Source organism: Thamnophis sirtalis, unplaced genomic scaffold (genome assembly GCF_051295495.1).
Source record: "Thamnophis sirtalis isolate CommonGarterSnake01/CBP01778 unplaced genomic scaffold, rThaSir2_p1.2 scaffold_3, whole genome shotgun sequence".
In the NCBI taxonomy this organism is placed as follows: Eukaryota; Metazoa; Chordata; class Lepidosauria; order Squamata; family Natricidae; genus Thamnophis; species Thamnophis sirtalis.
Window position 1 is genome coordinate 27,672,520 of NW_028261383.1, and position 17,704 is coordinate 27,690,223.

The window sequence follows — 17,704 nt, forward strand, 5'->3', positions numbered from 1 at the left end:
CTCTCTCTCCCCCACTCCCCTAGGGAGACAGATATTTTAAGAAGTGGGAAACTTGATTATTACGTCATTGTTCCTTTCTATATTGTCTCCTATTGCTACATCTGGAAAAGGCACAAGATGTGCAAGATGTTCTATCTGTCTGTCTGTCTCCCTAATCTCTCTCTATTTAATCTATCTAATTCACGTCTGTCTGTCTGTCTGTCTGTATGTATGTATGTATGTATGTATGTATCTCTCTGGCTGTATGTACAGTACATACATGCATACATACATATGTATATGTATATTATATCTATCTATATCTAATTTACCCCATATCTATCTATCTATCTATCTATCTATCTATCTATCTATCTATCTATCTATCTATCTATCTATCTATCTATCTATCTATCAGGGACGTGCAGTCACTAGAGGCAGGGGAGGCGGGGCCTCACCAGTCTCGTAAGGGAAAAGAAAGAATTTTAAATAATTTTTTTTAAAATAATTAAAGCCAGGGTAGTTGCTACCAGATTCAAAGTCACAGTGGCTTGGTGTCTGCTCTCAGTGTTAACTAAGGGAGGAGGCCAGAGAACTCGGGGCCTCTTTTGCCTAAGGAATTTTTCGCCTTTTAAAAGTTAAGGAGGAGTTAAAAAGCGAAAACTTTCATATGCAAAAGAGGCACTGATTCTCCCGCCTCCTGATCGGAGAGCAGCGAATCATGCCTTATGAGCACGCTTACGTTGAGCATGCTTACGTTGGGCGGACAAGAGGAGAGTGGAGAGAGTTTCCACAGCTGGAAAAGGTGGATCGGACGGAGGGAGGGGGGGGATTCAAATTTATTGTAATTTAATTTGTAATTTTTTTATTGTGAGGGGTGTGTGTGTGTGTGTGTGTTTTCTTTCTTCACAGCGGTGGGGTCGGAGGAGGCAGGGGGGACGAGGCGGTGGAGCGCGGAGGTGGCAGGGATGTTCTCGCCTCTGTGTCCCAACAGGCCAGGTGTCTCGCATTTATGTCCGCCATAAACGCGAGACACCCGGCCTGTTGGACACAGTGGTGGCGGGGGAGGAATGGGCTGGGTGGGCTGGCTGGCTGGGGAGGGAGGAGCCCTTTAAAGCCCTGCTGCCGCGTCTTCCCAGCAAGACTTCCTTTCGGCTCGCGGTTTCCCTTGCCTGCCTTAACCAAAGCTTGGTGCCCTGCCTCTGCTTTCGCGCTCTCCCGCTCTCAGCTGTGCAGCAGCGTCGGCGGCAGCTCTCGGCCTACGGCGGCATCGTCACACAGGCTGTGGAAGGAGGAGGAGGAGGAGAAGGGAACCAAGAGAGGCTTTTACTGGGCGTGCGCCCCACAGCCAGGACCGTCATTGCACCTCAAGCCGCGTTTCTTCCTGCAAAGCCCTTCGGGCAACCCAAGAGGTGATGCCCAGGTGTTAGGTGTGATGGCAAAGTATCAATCAGTAAAGGCTAAAAACAGACTGGTCCAAAGTCAACCAGTTGGCTTCTATGTCTAAGGGGATCCAGAATACAATTATTGCTTCTAATTCAAAACCTTCTCCATTACCCCACTCTGACTCTTGGGTTGGAGAGAAAAACCAACAACCCCAAATCCTCAGGGAGTTTTTCTGTTAAGATAAGAACTACAATCTGGATCTCCACACTCTCTATCCATAGTGTCCCCAGATTTTAATGTCTGTTAGTATTGAACAATGAAGACCTTGATGATCTATGGCAGAGATGGAGAATTATGGTCCCTTTATGACTCATGGACTTCAATGGCTGGCTCAGGAATTCTGAGAGTTGAAGTTTACAAGTCATAACGGGGGTCATAGTTCCCTGCCCCTGATCTATGGAGATAACACTAATTCCCTTTTTACGACTTTGTAATCCCTTAATTCAGGTAGAGTTGGGGCAACTGGATGGAGCTGAGAATTTACTGGCCGGATGCCCTTGCTGACACCATGCAGAGTTCACAGCAGATTTTTTTTTCTTTGCACCCTAAGAGAGAAACATCTGTCGCTACCTGGGATTGAACTCTCAACCTTCCAAATGGGAGGTGCGTGTCTTCCACACCAGGCCACCACGCTGCTCATCTATGGAGATAACACTCATTTGTTTCTCCTATGTGGTCTACTGAACTAGCTCCTCTGCAATGGAATAATATAATTGGATCCAGCTTCCTCGGTCCTCTTCTCTTAAGTTAAGAAACTTACTCACCCAAAAGCCCTATTATCATGTAGCCAACGAGGAACAGTCCAAAGATAACACAGCAAATAATATCCGTACAGCTCCTGGAACAGAGAGAGTGAGGGGTCAGTCATCAACTTACTAACTTATAGGCACATGTGTACGGTTTATTTACATCAAGTGGAAAGACTAAAATCTCAGCCTCAAATTCTAATGCCTTTGTTCATTGATCCATAAAGCTTTCTTTTTTTTAAAAAAGATTTCTGAAGTCAGCTAACACCAAGATTTTTTTCTGAGATCAGCCAAAGTTGGCTTGGTTAGTGCTTGAATAAGAAACTACAAGAAGTCCCGTGTGTGTTATCAGAAATCATTTTCACATCCACATTCACACATTATTAAGCTTTAAAACTGGGGGTGGGGGAGAAGAAGAGAAATGTCCCTAAATACTATACACAGAGAGAGTGCATTTATTCCACCTATATCACAGGCTTTATGCAAAGTTGCATCCAGAACATAATGAGCTAGGTAGAGCTGTGATGGTGCAGTGGTTAGACTGCAGCATTGCAAGCAAACTTTATTTAGAACTGAACAGAATAAGAGTTGGAAGCAATAGTGGGATTCAGCCAGTTTGCACCAATCCGGGAGAACCGGTTGTTAACTTTCTAAGCAGTCTGGAGAACCGGTTGTCGGAAGAAATCTCCTTTTGTTTTCTTCCACTTTACAGGGCTAATCCTGTAAGGAAGGCAGGAAGGAAACTCTGGTGTAGTTTCTAGCCTGATCTTTATTGCCCTGCTTACAGAAACTGCCTCTCTGGTTAACCCTTATTACATTGTCACAGCTAAGGTGAAGCGCCCATTGACCTGAGTGACATTGAGTTGGCCATGCCCACCCAGTCACATGACCACTGAGCCCTGCCTACTTTAGAGCAGAGAAGTGGTTGTTAAATTATTTGAATCCCACCACTGGTTGGAAGGGATCTTGAAGGTCTTCTAGTCCAACCCCTTGCTCAAGTAGGAAACCCTATACCATTTCAGACAAATGGTTTTCCAATCTCTTCTTAAAAACCTCCAGTATTGGAGCATTCACAACTTCTGGCGACAAATTGTTCCACTGGTTAATTGTTCTAACTGTCAGGAAATTTCTCCATAGTTCTAGGTTGCTTCTCTCCTTGATGAGTTTCCACCCATCACTTCTTGTCCTGAACTCAGGTGCTCTGGAGAATAGCTGGAGATTCTGGAGAATAGCTCCCTCTTCTTTGTGGCAGCTCCTGAGATATCAGCCTGGAGTTCGAGGTTGGTAAAATGAGGACCCAGATTGTTGGAGTGGGCCATATGGTGATTCTGTAAATCACTTGGAGAGGGCTGTAAAGCACTATGAAGTGGCATATAAGTCTAATTGCTCTTGTTATCATTGGATGCTGGACTCTTCCATAGGTTATGGGGGGGGGGGACACAAGACTGTTCCCTAAGTAGCCTATTCCTCCACCTCCCCATTTCAAAAAAGTCACTTTCCAGTATGGTACCCTCCAGTCCCCTTAAGCTTCAAACTTCAGTGTCTTTGCCAGCAAGCATGCCCTGGAATTCAGAGTATAAATTCAGTGCTGGTAGAACAAGGCCAGGATCAGCCTGCTTCCTAGGGGATTATGGGGCTCAAGTTCAACCCCTCCAGAGTTGGGAAGGCTGACTGCAGTAGACTCAACAATAGTGGATAATTTTGATGCGTCATCAACAGGAAGTTAAAGCACTAAACTGGCATTATCTGCATATAATTTTATTAGAGATTCGGATTACAATATTAAAAACTATTTCAAATTAAACTAAAAGAAAGAGGAGAGACAATAAAAAGTGCAGAAAATGAAAAAGGAAGAAGAGAAAGAGAAGAAAAGAATAACAGAGTTGGAAGGGACCTTGGAGGTCTTCTAGTCCAACCCCCTTGCTTAGGCAGGAAACCCTACACCACTTCAGACAAATGGTTCTCTAACATCTTCTTAAAAACTTCCAGTGTTGGAACATTCACAACTTCTGGAGGCAAGCTGTTCCACTGATTAATTGTTCTAACAGGAAATTTCTCCTCAGTTCTAAGTTGGTTCTCTCCTTGATTAGTTTCCACCCATTGCTTCTTGTCCTGCCCTCAGGTGCCTTGGAGAATAGTTTGACTCCCTCTTCTTTGTGGCAACTCCTGAGATATTGGAACACTGCTATCATGTCTCCCCTAGTCCTTCTTTTCATTAAACTAGACATACCCAGTTCTAAAAGAAATGAAAGAAATATATAAACAAATAACTTCTAACCTTCATCAAAATAATATTCAAATTTAGTGGCTCTCCACTCTCTTTCAGATTATAAACACTAAACATGCATTTTGTAGTAGGCTGATATGCGTGGGTGTTTCTACAACTCGCTGTGGTCAACTTACCACAGTCAACTTGCCACAGCCAACTCGTTGCATCCAACTTGCTGTGGCCAACTCACCATAGAACAATCCACCAGGTCCAATTTGCCATGGGACAACTCATTATGGGACAAGAGTTACACTAATATAGAAGAAACAGTGGGACAGGATCATTAAAAAAAAGAATGCCAAAGGAGCAACAAAATGAAATGTGAATGACAAAAAATTGAAATAAGTTTTTACTTATTTTAAATAATTCAAATTGAAGTGTTGAATTGTCCCACAGTGAGTTGTTCCATGGTGAGTTAGTGAGTCGGCCACACTGAGTTGGCCATGGCGAGTTGACTGCAGTGAGTTGCCCCACTCTGGATGGGGGAGCAAACAGCATTGAAAACCTAGAAGCTTGAATGAAAATTGTGGGGTTTTTTTCAGAATCTCAAACATTCATGGTTCCAAAAATGTGTATCAGACAGCAGATCTAATTCCTGAGGCCCAGAAATAAAACTCAGCATTCCGAGCAGTGGTGAAGTTCAGTTTTTTTAACTACCAGTTCTGTGGGTGTGGCTTGTTGGGCATGGCAGGGGAAGGATACTGCAAAATCCCCATTCACTCCTGGGGGAAGAATACTATAAAATCTCCATTCCCTCCCCATCCCACTAACCTGCTTTCCAGCTCCATTCTGCTATGCAGGGCAACAGAAGACCCAGCTGATCAGCTGGCATTCTGATCAGCTGGGACTCAGGAGGCAGAGAATAGATGGGGCGAGGCCAGCCAGAGATGGTATTTGCAGGTTCTCCGAACTACTTAAAATGTCCACTACCGGCTCGCCAGAACCAGTCAGAACTGGCTGAATACCACCTGTGATCCCAAGCAAAATGTAGATCTCTTGCACATGCCTTCTGCAACTATCCCCCTCCTCTAAAAAATTTCTGCTGCCCCACTTCCCCGTGGATGTTCGCAGACCTCCCTTCTTCTTCCCTTCTGGGCAACTAAAGTTTCTCTCTCATCTTTAGCTCCAGCAGCCTGAATCTACCATTTGACACGCCAGTCATCCTTTCATCACACCAGGCGTTCTTACCTCTTCTGGATAGGGCCACGAAAAGAAGGATCGTACTGAAATTTCTCCCCTGGGGAAAAGAAAAAGCAACAGTGAGATTTGTTACAAAAATAAGAGGTTCTGTAAAATCTAATCTCTAGGGCTGGGTGCCCATACAGACATTATTAAAGGTAAAGGTAAAGGTTCCCCTCGCACATAGTTGTTCCCGACTCTAGGGGGCGGTGCTCATCTCCGTTTCAAAGCCGAAAAGCCAGCGCTGTTGGAAGACGTCTCATGGTATCATGTGGCTGGCATGACTAAACATCAAAGGCGTACGGAACACTGTTACCTTCCCACCAAAGATGGTCCCTATTTTTCTACTTGCATTTTTTACATGCTTTGAAACTGCTAGGTTGGCAGAAGCTGGGACAAGTAACGGGAGCTCATTCCATTACACGGTGCTAGGGATTCGAACCGTCAAACTGGCGACCTTTCTGATCGACAAGCTCAGCAACTTAGCCACTGAGCTACCGTGTCCCTTTACAGACATTATTAGCAGAGTTTAATTTAAATACAGGCAGTCCTCGACTTTCGACTACAACAGAACCCAAAATTTCCGTTGCTAAGCGAGACAACTGTTGGAGTTTGACCCATTTTACAAACCTTTCTTGCCACAGTGGTTAAGTTAGCAAATCCGTTGTTAAGTGAATTTGGCTTCCCTATTAACTTTGCTTGTCAGAAGTTTGCAAAAGGGGATCACATGACCACAGGACCCTGCAACCGTTATAAGTATGAGTCAGTTGGCAAGCCTCTGAATTTTGATTACATGACCCTGGGGATGCTGAATAGTTGTGTGAAAAACGGCCCTAAATCACTTTTTTCAGCGTTGTTGTAACTTCAAATGGTCAATAAACAAACTGTTGTAAGTCGAGGAATAACCGTACAGGTATAGCACAACTCACAGTGCCGGAGAGGGTTGTAGCATTAAGCTGTGTGCCTTTTTCCACTTTTGGCCAATTCCAGAACCCCCTGCTCCTACTGTTTTTATTTCCCTGGGTGACTATTTTAGCTCAGGGCGACTGGACAGTTCTTCAAAATAACAGGGGCATCTTGTGCTTCTTCCAGATGTAGCAATAGGAAACAATATAGAAGGGAACAGTAGTAGAGAATGTATTCTAGACGTTGCACAATATAACTTCAACCTCCCTTCTGTACTTGCCATGTTGTGGTTTTCCGTTCAATGACACAATGACCAAGTTTCTCACCTCTTAAAAGATCTGCCTCTCCAGTGTTCAGATAGGTAGATAGAGGAGGTGGTATTCAGCAGGTTCTGACCAGTTCTGGAGAACTGGTAGTAGTGGAAATTTTGAGTACTTTGGAGAACCGGTAAATACCACCTCTGACTGGCCCTACCCCCTTCTATTATCTGCCTCCCGAGTCCCAGTTGATCGGGAGGGGACCTTCCCCTGCCACACCCACCAGTCACGCCACACCCACCAAGTCACACTCACAGAACCAGTAGTAAAAAAAATTGAATCTCACCACTGGTAGGTAATTAGGTAGGTAGGTAGGTAGGTAGGTAGGTAGGTAGGTAGGTAGGTAGGTAGATAGATAGATAGATAGATAGATAGATAGATAGATAGATAGATAGATAGATAGATAGATAGATAGATAGATAGATAATGATGATGATAGTTTGATATGATAGGTAGGGAGGTAGATGATTAGATAGATAAATAGATAGATAGATAGATAGATAGATAGATAGATAGATAGATAGATAGATAGATAGATAATGATGATGATAGTTTGATATGATAGGTAGGTAGGTAGATGATTAGATAGATAAATAGATAGATAGATAGATAGATAGATAGATAGATAGATAGATAGATAGATAGATAATGATGATAGTTTGATATGATAGATAGTTAGGTAGGTAGGTGGATGGATAGATAGATAGATAGATAGATAGATAGATAGATAGATAGATAGACAGACAGACAGACAGACAGACAGACAGACAGACAGACCGACCGACCGACCGACCGACCGACCGACCGACCGACCGACCGACCGACCGACTGACCTGAGAACCAGTTTAGGGCTGTGGCAGGCTGGGCGCTGCCAGTTCCAGCAACCCAGGCCACCAAACTGCTACCAGTTCGGCTGAACCGGGCCGAACCAGTAGAAACTCACCACTGAAGGATACTGCAAAATCTCCATTCCCTCCCAATCAGCTGGGAATCGGTAGGCAGAGAATAGATGGGGGCGAGGCCAGTCAGAGATGGTATTTACCAGTTCTCCAAACCACTCAAGATTTCCGCTACTGGTTCTCCAGAATTGATCGGAACCTGCTGAATTTCACCCCTGATTCTCCACCTTGCCTATGTTTTAACATTTGGCCTTGTCTGAGATATTTCGTTGGCTCATTTCCTGCCACTGAACCATTGCAGACTGGAGAACCCCAACATGTTGTTGTGTTCCCCTGTAGAGGTCAGCTTTCCCCCCGCAAGCATTTTCACAGATGTGTTGGGAATGGGATTGCTAAGGCCTCAATCATCATGGCTTCCCATCTTGTTCAGGAGGCATCAGTTTGGGAAACATGCATCATTTTCTGCTTCTTCTTGATAGAGAAAAAGTGTGGCACCTGAGTCAATGTCAGGTCTGCCATCAGAAACCAGGGGTGTCAAATTAAAGGCCTTTACTCAAGGGATGCTTAGATCTGGCCCACGGGATGGCTTGGGAACAGCAAAGGACCAGCCCGCAGTGCCTCTGCCAGCGAAAACGGAGCTCGGCAGGGCTGTAAGCACACACACACACACAAGCTCCGTTTTTGCTGGCAGAGGGCTGCAGGATGCCATCGTGACAGAAAACGGGGCACCGGTGGGCCACGTGAGGCCCCCCCGAGCTCCGTTTTCACTGGCAGAGAGCTACCAAGACAAGCTAAAACCAAAAGAAAGGGAAAAAATGTTTCCCCTTTTGCATTTCAGCACGCAAGAAGGGGCAGGAAAGGGAAAGAAGAAAGACAAAGAAAAAGAAGGAAAGATGGGAAGAGAAGAAGAAAGGAAAAATAAAGAGGGAAAGGAAGAAGAAAGGAGAACGAAGAGGGAAGGGAAAAGAAGAGAAGAGAAGAGAAGAGAAGGAAGGAAGGAAGGAAGGAAGGAAGGAAGGAAGGAAGGAAGGAAGGAAGGAGATTATAATGAGCGTAAGGGAGGGTCTTAGGGAAGTCCTGACTTAGCACTTGGGTTCCACCACAAATCCGCGGTAGACTAAAGCGCGCTCGACGAAAGCGCGTACGTGACGTCATCACAGCGCGACGAAAACGGCACGCTGTGAGCGGTAAATTTAAAATTAACGCGAAAACCTTACCGTAACCCCCCCAAACCTAACCCTAAACCTAACCCTAAGCCTAACCCTTAACCTAACCCTAAACCTAACCCTTAACCTAACACTAAACCTAACGCTAACCCTTAACCTAACCCTAACCCTAACGCTTAACGTAACCCTAAACCTAACCCTAACCCTTAACCTAACCCTAACCCTAAACCTAACCCTTACCTTTATGTGAATCGGCTTGCTTTAATTTAATTTTAATTTTAATTTAATTTATTTTTAATTTTATTTGTCGCACTGCTGATGACGTCACGTACGCGCTTTGATCGGGCGCGCTTTAGTGGACCGCGGTTTTGACGGGTCACGAGCACTTGGCCACCAGAGGGCCCTCCGACACGAGTGACATCAAGCTGGCCATGCCCATCATGGGCTACACCCCTCTCGGCCCTCCAAGGTCAAACACAACCCTAATGCAGCCTTCAATGAAATTGTATTTGACACCCCTGTCATTAAACGCTTCAGCCTGCTTTGCTTCACTGGCATGCTGCCTTAAAATGTCTGTGTGTGAGGGAGAAAGAGAATATAAAGGAGGAGGGATGACAGGAACTAGAGGTGCCAATCTGGAACAGACCGGTACATCAAAGGACAGGAGTGTGAGAACGGAATGCAAAACTGCACCAAAGCGGCTCCAAATCTCAAAACTGTTACCAAAACACCAAATTCAAATATCATTGGACACTCATGAATTGATCCAGGAGGGAATGCCAGAGAAAAGACAGGTTTTGAGCGGGAATATTCAGATCCAGCTTTGCTTATGTTGTAACCACTTGGCTTTAGTAAAAGTGTACTTTTCGCTACCAATGCAGTCGAGGGTCTTTCTTTCCTAAATGCCAAAGCTGGGGCACGCCTGACAGTCTATTTCTTTGGCACCTTCACCTCCAGGGTCAATTGCAACTCTAATTATAAACCTACTAGGTCCAATTCTTCGGTATAAGAGATAAGCAGAGAAAGAGTGATGTAAAAAATTAACCAGGAAATAACCAAAGTTCCTTGAAAACATTCCAGAGATATGCCAGAGGTTAGGAAAGGTCACTGACAAAGTATGTAAATATTATAAAATGGGCACTTTATCTCTGAAATATTCTCCTTTTTTTTTCATTTCCCCTATGACGAGAACAACTTGTCAAACCTTGTCAACATATATTAGCCACATAATACACCTGGAATCAACCCACTCACGGGTGACAAAAGAGGCATTGTTTTAGGTTTATTTTTTATGTTTATTGATTCTATTGTAATTTCTTTGTTTAAAGTCCCGGTATTTTGTGATTTTTTTTCCTTGCTGTTTATCTTCAATTCGTGCATCACCAGGTATTGCAATGTCAATGAACCATACTTTTTTTCTTTTCAACTATTGTTATGTCAGATGTGTTGTGGGCCAAGTGCCTGTCAGTCTGGATTCTGAAGTCCCACAAGATCTTGACTTTCTCATTCTCTAAAACCTTCTCAACCTGATGGTCCCAGTGGTTTTTGCTGTACTCAAATCCAAATGTTTGGCACAATTTCCAGTGAATAATCTTAGCAACGCGGTCATGGCGTTGTAGGTAGTCAGTTTTATTTATTTAATTTCAAGTTTTAACAAATACACAAAAGCACCAGCAAAAAAACCACACCCCGACTAACACCAAAAACAGACTATAAACCATTGTAAAAACCAGGAATAATAATAATTAATGATATGAACAAATCATAACATCAAAATCAGTGGTGTAGGGTTTCCTGCCTAAACAAGGGGTTGGATTAGAAGACCTCCAAGGTCCCTTCCAACTCTTGTTATTTTTCTTAGTATATTCTTCTCTTTCTCTTCTCTGCACTCTTTCTAGAATCTCAACATCTTTTTTATATTGTATTGACCAAAACTGGATGCAATATTCCATGGGTTCCATCTTACTAAGGGATTACAAAGCAGTATCAACGCTTCACATGATCTTGATTCTATCTATCTGTTAATGCAGCCTAGGACTGTATTGGCTTCTTTGTTGATTTACAGCTGCAGGACTTTGCATAAAATGTCCAAAGTAGGATCATTTGTGCCTCCAATGGGAAGTTCAGGTAGATTTGTCTGATAATCCTTCTCAACCAGCCAGCCTACAGCTCTGGAATCCCTAAGCGGCAGGTTTAGATAGCTTGAACTCAATCCACCTGAGGGGACGCCTGAAGAGGTTTTTTTAGTTTGGCAGGTCTTGTCTCTGTGGTAGCATCTTTAAAGAGAAGAGAGGGTTGATCCGGAGGCCATTCTCAGTAATTGACACTCCACATTCCTGGAATGAAAGGATCAAACAAAGCCCTCTGTTTTCTCCCCCTCCCTTCCCCCTGCTACCGTCTTTCTTTCTTTTTTGGAAACAAAGTTTTTTTTAATTTTTTTTGTTACATATTTTAACTTCTTTTATTTAAAAAAAGATGTCCTGGTTTTAGTACATTTTACATCATATTTCCATGTTACATTTCAGTCATCTTATTTTTATTTTCCCGCTTAATTTTTTTCTTAATATATAAACCATATCATTATTTGCCTCCCAAAGGTGATCAAATTTAACTTATCATTTGCCTCTATTATTCTGTTTCACTATTAATAACATATGTCCTCACGTTTAGTTTTATATAATAAATATTCCATTTAATTAGTTATCCACAAGTAATAATTTTAATCCACGTCCCTCACATTGCATTGAATATAGACCGTTGGCTATATTTACTAAGTTTCATTCTGTTCTGCTAGTAGATCCTTTTCTTTCTTTCCTCCTTTCAACCATTTTCTCTTAGTCTCCCAGGAACTTCATTTCTCTCATATTCTCTCCATCCATCTGCCTATTTTTATCTTTTTCTTGATCTTACAATTCCTGCATTCTCCCTTTCCAATCTTTTTTCTTTTGCTGTCTTCTTTCTTGAATGCAGAGTGCTGAGGGCAGGTGCCAAGTTCTCTTCAGGGCAAAAGACCCAGGTTGGTTTTTCAACAAGAAAAACAACTTTTATTGAAGCTTCCGTGGGACTTACATGTTCCCAACATCTTTGTAGGTTTTGGAGCAGATTCCTGGGTTTTCCCCCCTTCTTTCCCCTTCTCTGTCAATCTGATATGCATGTTGAAGAAATCCACTCTAGTTTAAAATGTCGGTTTGGATGGGTGTTGCCTCCCTTCACTTTTCATGCTTGCGTCAAGCTGCATGGGTCACGAAACAGCATAATACAAGGAGCTGCCTAGCGACTTACCATAGTATAGGTCCGTGGTGGCAAACCTATGGCACGCGGGCCAGAAGTGGTACGCAGAGCCATCTCTCCGGGCACGCCAGCCATCGCCCACTGAGCTTCTGGGTTCTAGCACACATGTGTGCCGGCCAGCTGGTCTTCACGCATGCAGGAGTGCCAGAAACCAGAAGAGTAACTCCCGGCACACATGTGCATGAGCTTCCGGCATGGGTAGTCTTTGCATGCGTATTGTGCCAGAAACTGGAAGACCAGGTGACTGGCACGCATGTGCATGCTGGAAACCGGAAGGGGAACTGCTCTTCTGGCTTCTGGCGCTCCCGTGCATGAATGCCAGTGGTGGGTTGCTACAGGTTCGCCAGATCGAGCGAACCGGTAGCGGTGGCGGGGGAAGCTCCGCCCACCCACCTGGATGCTTCTGCGCATGCGCGCACGCACGAACAAACTGGTAGCAAATGAAATTGAAACCCACTACTGGTGCACGCCGGGAAGCTGCTTTTCCAGTTTCCAGTGCCTCCCCCCACCACCACGCACACGCTCCCGTTTTGGCATTTGGTGCCGAAAAAGTTCGGCCACCTTGCTATAGGTAATTCTTGACTTACAACCATTCGTTCAAAGTTGCAATAAAAAAGGGACTTATGATTGTTTTTCAGAGTTACTATTGCAACATCTCCATGGTCACGTGATCAAAATTCAGATGCTTGTCCTGGCGTCACGTGATCACTTTCCGCGACCTTCTGACATGCAAAGTCAATGGCGAAGCCGGATTCATTTAAGAACCGCCTTACTAACTCAACAACCTTGTGATTCACTTAACAACCGTGGCAAAAAAAGGTTGTAAAATGGGGCAAAACTCACTAAGAGCCAAGGTGGCGCAGTGGTTAAATGCAGCACTGCAGGCTACTGCTAGATCAGCAGTTCAGCGGTTCAAATCTCACCGGCTCAGGGTTGACTCAGCCTTCCATCCTTCCGAGGTGGGTAAAATGAGGACCCAGATTGTTGGGGGCAATATGCTGACTCTGTAAACCGCTTAGAGAGGGCTGAAAGCCCTATGAAGCGGTATATAAGTATACTGCTATTGCTATTACTTGACAACAGAAATTTTGGGCTCAGCTGTGGTTATTAGTCGAGGACGATTTAATTTGTCACACTCTCGCACAACTGCAGCACACCAAATAAACTGGCAATGGTGCCCTGCATCTTTATTTGTTTGTTTGTTGATTAAATTTGTATGGCAATCATGTCTCTACCAAGCAACATTCAGTATAAATAAGGGAACAAAACAATTAGAGGGTTAAAACATCAAACACGAAAAGCTGAAACATTGCATTTAATATTAAAATGGATCCGCTAAGCTTCAAGTAGCGTAGCTTCTTTAGAATAAATATAAAGGTTTCGCCTAACCCATTCACAGTGTGGCTTTGTTAATTTTCTGCGGTTTTATTATGGCTCCTATTGAACCAGAGGTCAAGGAAGATATTGCCAAGCTATCATGTTTAAACTGTTCTATGTACATTATAAATGCATATTTGTCAGGGCATTTTCTCTTAAGGTAGGAAAGCAAATGCCATCTCACATTCAGTTTATAATCTTGCCTCACGGGTGGTGAGTCCAGTGGATTATATTTTTATACTTTAATCGGATCGTATTAATATATACCAGGGATGGGCAACTATGGCCCCTTTATGACCTGTGGACTTCAACTCCCAGAATTCCTGAGCCAGGCTGGAAGGGACAGTGTTGGAAGGAACCCTGGAGGTCTTCTAGTCCAACCCCCTGCTTAGGCAGGAAACCCTACACCACTTCAGACAAATGGCTATCCAACATCTTCAAAACTTCCAGTTTTGGAGCATTCACAACTTCCAGAGGCAAGTCGTTCTAATTGTTCTACCTATCAGGAAATGTCCCTCTTAGTTCTAAATTGCTTTTCTCCTTGGTTAGTTTCCACCCATTGCTTCTTGTTCTACCCCCAGGTGCCTTGGAGAATAGTTTGACTTCCTCTTCTTTGTGGCAACCCCTGAGATATTGGAACACTGCTATCATGTCTCCCCTAGTCCTTCTTATCATTAAAAAAGACATATACAGTTCCTGCAACCATTCTTCATATGTTCTAGCCTCCAGTCCCCTAATCATCTTTGTTGCTCTTCTCTGCACGCTTTCTCGGAGTTGAAATTCTGGGAGTTGAAGCCCACAAGTTGTACAGGGGACATAGTTGTTCATCCTAGTATACACATCTATTTCCCTAGTTGGCTGTGATTGGTAGGTTGTTTGTTTATATCCCACCTTTATTGCTTTTATAAATAATCCAGGCAAGTGAACATACCTAATATCCCTTCCTTCTATTTTACGCACAACAACACTATGAGGTGAGTTGGGCAGGGAGGGAGGGAGGGGAGGGAGGGAGGGAGGGAGGGAGGGAGAGAGAGAGAGAGAGAGAGAGAGAGAGAGAGAGAGAGAGAGAAACTGGCCCAAACTCACCCAGCTGGCTTTCATGCCTAAGGCAATCTAATAGCTCTGATTATAAACAATAATCATTACCAGAAGTCGAGAAATAATAACCAGGAACTAAAGCTATGATGAAGAACGAATCCCAGAGTCCTTAACCCTCATTCCACAAAGTAATTACTCTGGGATGAGTGTTTCAAGAACAGGGTGTGTTGAAAAGGAGAAAAAAAATGTCACTCCTACAGCAAGAAATCGGGAGGAATCCAATGAAGCAGATTTGAATAGGTTCATTTACCAGGTGATTATTTCTTGCTCAATGGTCATGCGTTGTTTCTAGACAGAACCTTGATCTACCAGTTCAGTTTGTTGCTTTTACAATTCTGAATCTATCACTAGACAGACACCCGGATGAGTTATTTTGGGTCCTCCTTTATTTAACAATAGCAATATTCTCCCGGTCATCCTCAACATACAACCACAATTGACCCTGACATTTCGATTGCAAAGTGAGATACTTGTTAAGTTTGCCCCATTTTACAACCTTTCCTTGCCATGGTTGTTCAGTGAATCACTGCAGCTGTTAAGTTAGTAACATGGTTTTTAAGTGAATCTGGCTTCCCCATCGACTTGCTGGTCAGAAGGTCTCAAAAGGAGATCACGGGACTCCAGAACACTGTGACTGTCATAAATATGAGTCAGTTGCCAAGCAGCTGAATTTTGATCACATGACCATGGGGATGCCACAATGGTCGTTAAGTGTGAAAAAGAGCCTTAAACCACCTTTTCAGTGCAACGTCGTGTTCATATAGTCTTCAAGCTCTATATGAACTTTGATATAATTTCAAATGATCACTAAATGCACTCTTGTAAGTTGAGGACTGGGATGGGATGGGATAGGAAGATAAATAGATAGGTAGATAGATGGGTGGGTGGGTGGGTGGATGGATGGGATGGGGTGGGATGGGAAGATAGATGATAGATAGATAGATAGATAGATAGATAGATAGATAGATAGATAGATAGATAGATAGATAGATAGGATAGATAGATATAGTTAGATAGCTAGAGAGAGAGAGAGAGAGAGAGAGAGAGCTAGCTAGCTAACTAGCTAGATTGCTAGCTAGCTAGCTAGCTAGCTAGAGATAGATAGATAGATATACTACATATATGTGATTATATTTTTAACCACACCATAGTGGCTGGATTCAGAAGCTCCATTTATCTGTTCTGTGGTTTGTTTGAGTTGCGTAGTTACGGTTCAGAAATTCTAGTTTAAATCTTAGCATATAGCAAAGCAAGCAACAAGTTGTACCTTTTTGAACAAACACGCCATAGAAAAATCCAATCCAGTGACTTCTCGCTGTAAACAAGATGATACCTATTGTCCTGGCCTTTTTCAGAGCAGCTCACTGTAGCACAGCTGGTTTGTTTTTGCTCCTTAGCTACGAAGATGTGCTTTACCCTATCATGGAGATCAACAGCATCTTTTACACTGGGAACTAAGCCAGCATTCAAGTTTCATTCCATAGCCAGTAACTACCAGGTTACATAAGCCAAGTTGTAACTTCTAAGTTTTATGCCTTAGAAGTTCAGGATGAATAGAATAAGAGAGTTGGAAGGGACCTTGGAGGTCTTCTAGTCCAACCCTCTGCTTAGGCAGGAAACCCTACACCACTTCAGACAAATGGTTATCCAACATCTTAAAAAACATCCAGTGTTGGGGCATTCACAACTTCTGGAGACAAGTTGTTCCATTGATTAATTGTTCCCACTGTCAGGAAATTTCTCCTCAGTTCTAAGTTGCTTCTCTCCTTGATTAGTTTCCACCCATTGCTTCTTGTTCTACCCTCAGGTGCTTTGGAGAATAGTTTGACTCCCTCTTCTTTGTGGCAACCCCTGAGATATTTGAATACTGCTATCATGTCTCCCCTCGTCCTTCTTTTCATTAAAGTAAACATACTCAATTCCTGTAACTGTTCTTTATATGTTTTTGCCTCCAGTCTCCTAATCATCTTTGTTGCTCTTCTCTGCACTCTTTCTAGAGTCTCCACATCTTTTCTACATCGTGGTGACCAAAACTGAATGCAGTATTCCAAGTGTGGCCTTACCAAGGCATCTTTGTTGTACTTCACTGCACTCTTTCCAGAATCCCAACATCTTTTTTACATCCTACTGACCAAAATAGGATATTTCAGAGTTGTCCAATCTAGAAAGGGCCATTGAAGAATTCGAGGAGAGATGGGTGGGGGACTTCCACAATTTCCCATCAGCATGTCTATGGGCAGACCCCCCCAGCTTACAGAAGCTTTTGTCCATCCATCCATCCATCCTTCCAGCCAGCCAGCCACCCATCCATCCAACCCCTCAATCCTTAACGCTGATATTCATCCAATTGTGTTCAACTCTTGGCAATTTTATGGGCCAGGTCTCTCCACATTTTACGATCTTGCATTATTACTTCTTTGAGTTTTCAGTGTCTGCCTGGGGTCATGAGCTTTGATTGTGTTTTTTGGGGGGGGCTCTATTCTTTGATAGCCTGATTTCTTTTTACCACTAACTCTTCCAAACATAATTGCTTTTCTCCAGTGAATTCCTTCACATGACATGGCCAAAATAGGTGAGACACAATTTTGTGATTCCCCCCCACCACTTCCTAATTCAGAATTAGGATCATAACTGTTGGATCATTGTTCTCCTAAAGAGATAACTAAGGGAATGGGCTTCACTTTGCTTTCCCAGTTTTGCCCCCTCTATATGTGCTGAGAACACCTCTGGAGAGGACAAGCTTGGGGAAAGCCAAGGGCAATTTTCTGAGTTTTGCTTCCTGCAGAAACAACCACATGAAACATTATCTAGGACAAGTAATACAATTACTTTTATTTGCTTTGTTGCATTTCCTTGTTCTGCTCTCGGCTTTCTCACCGGCTTTTGAGGCTGCACCATTTCTGGTCAAACATCCCGGTCAGTTACCATGGATTCTTTATGTCCTACCCACCTACCCATCCATCCTTTGAAGAACAGGACATCGAGCCCCTTGGCCCAAAGGGGGAGATGGAAGCTGTTTAAGTTGTTGGGT

General features: G+C 43.5%; 1 protein-coding gene across 1 annotated transcript in view; it reads right to left on the reverse strand.

Moving 5' to 3' along the window:
- SLC44A4 (solute carrier family 44 member 4) overlaps positions 1 to 17,704 on the reverse strand; it is a 64,527-nt gene that overhangs the window by 33,094 nt on the left and 13,729 nt on the right. Inside the window, exons 2-3 of the mRNA XM_087708447.1 lie at positions 5,629 to 5,677; positions 2,190 to 2,263 (exon numbers count right to left, since the gene is read on the reverse strand). Coding sequence (XP_087564573.1) covers positions 2,190 to 2,263; positions 5,629 to 5,677 — 123 coding nt within the window. The remainder of the gene's footprint in view (positions 1 to 2,189; positions 2,264 to 5,628; positions 5,678 to 17,704) is intronic.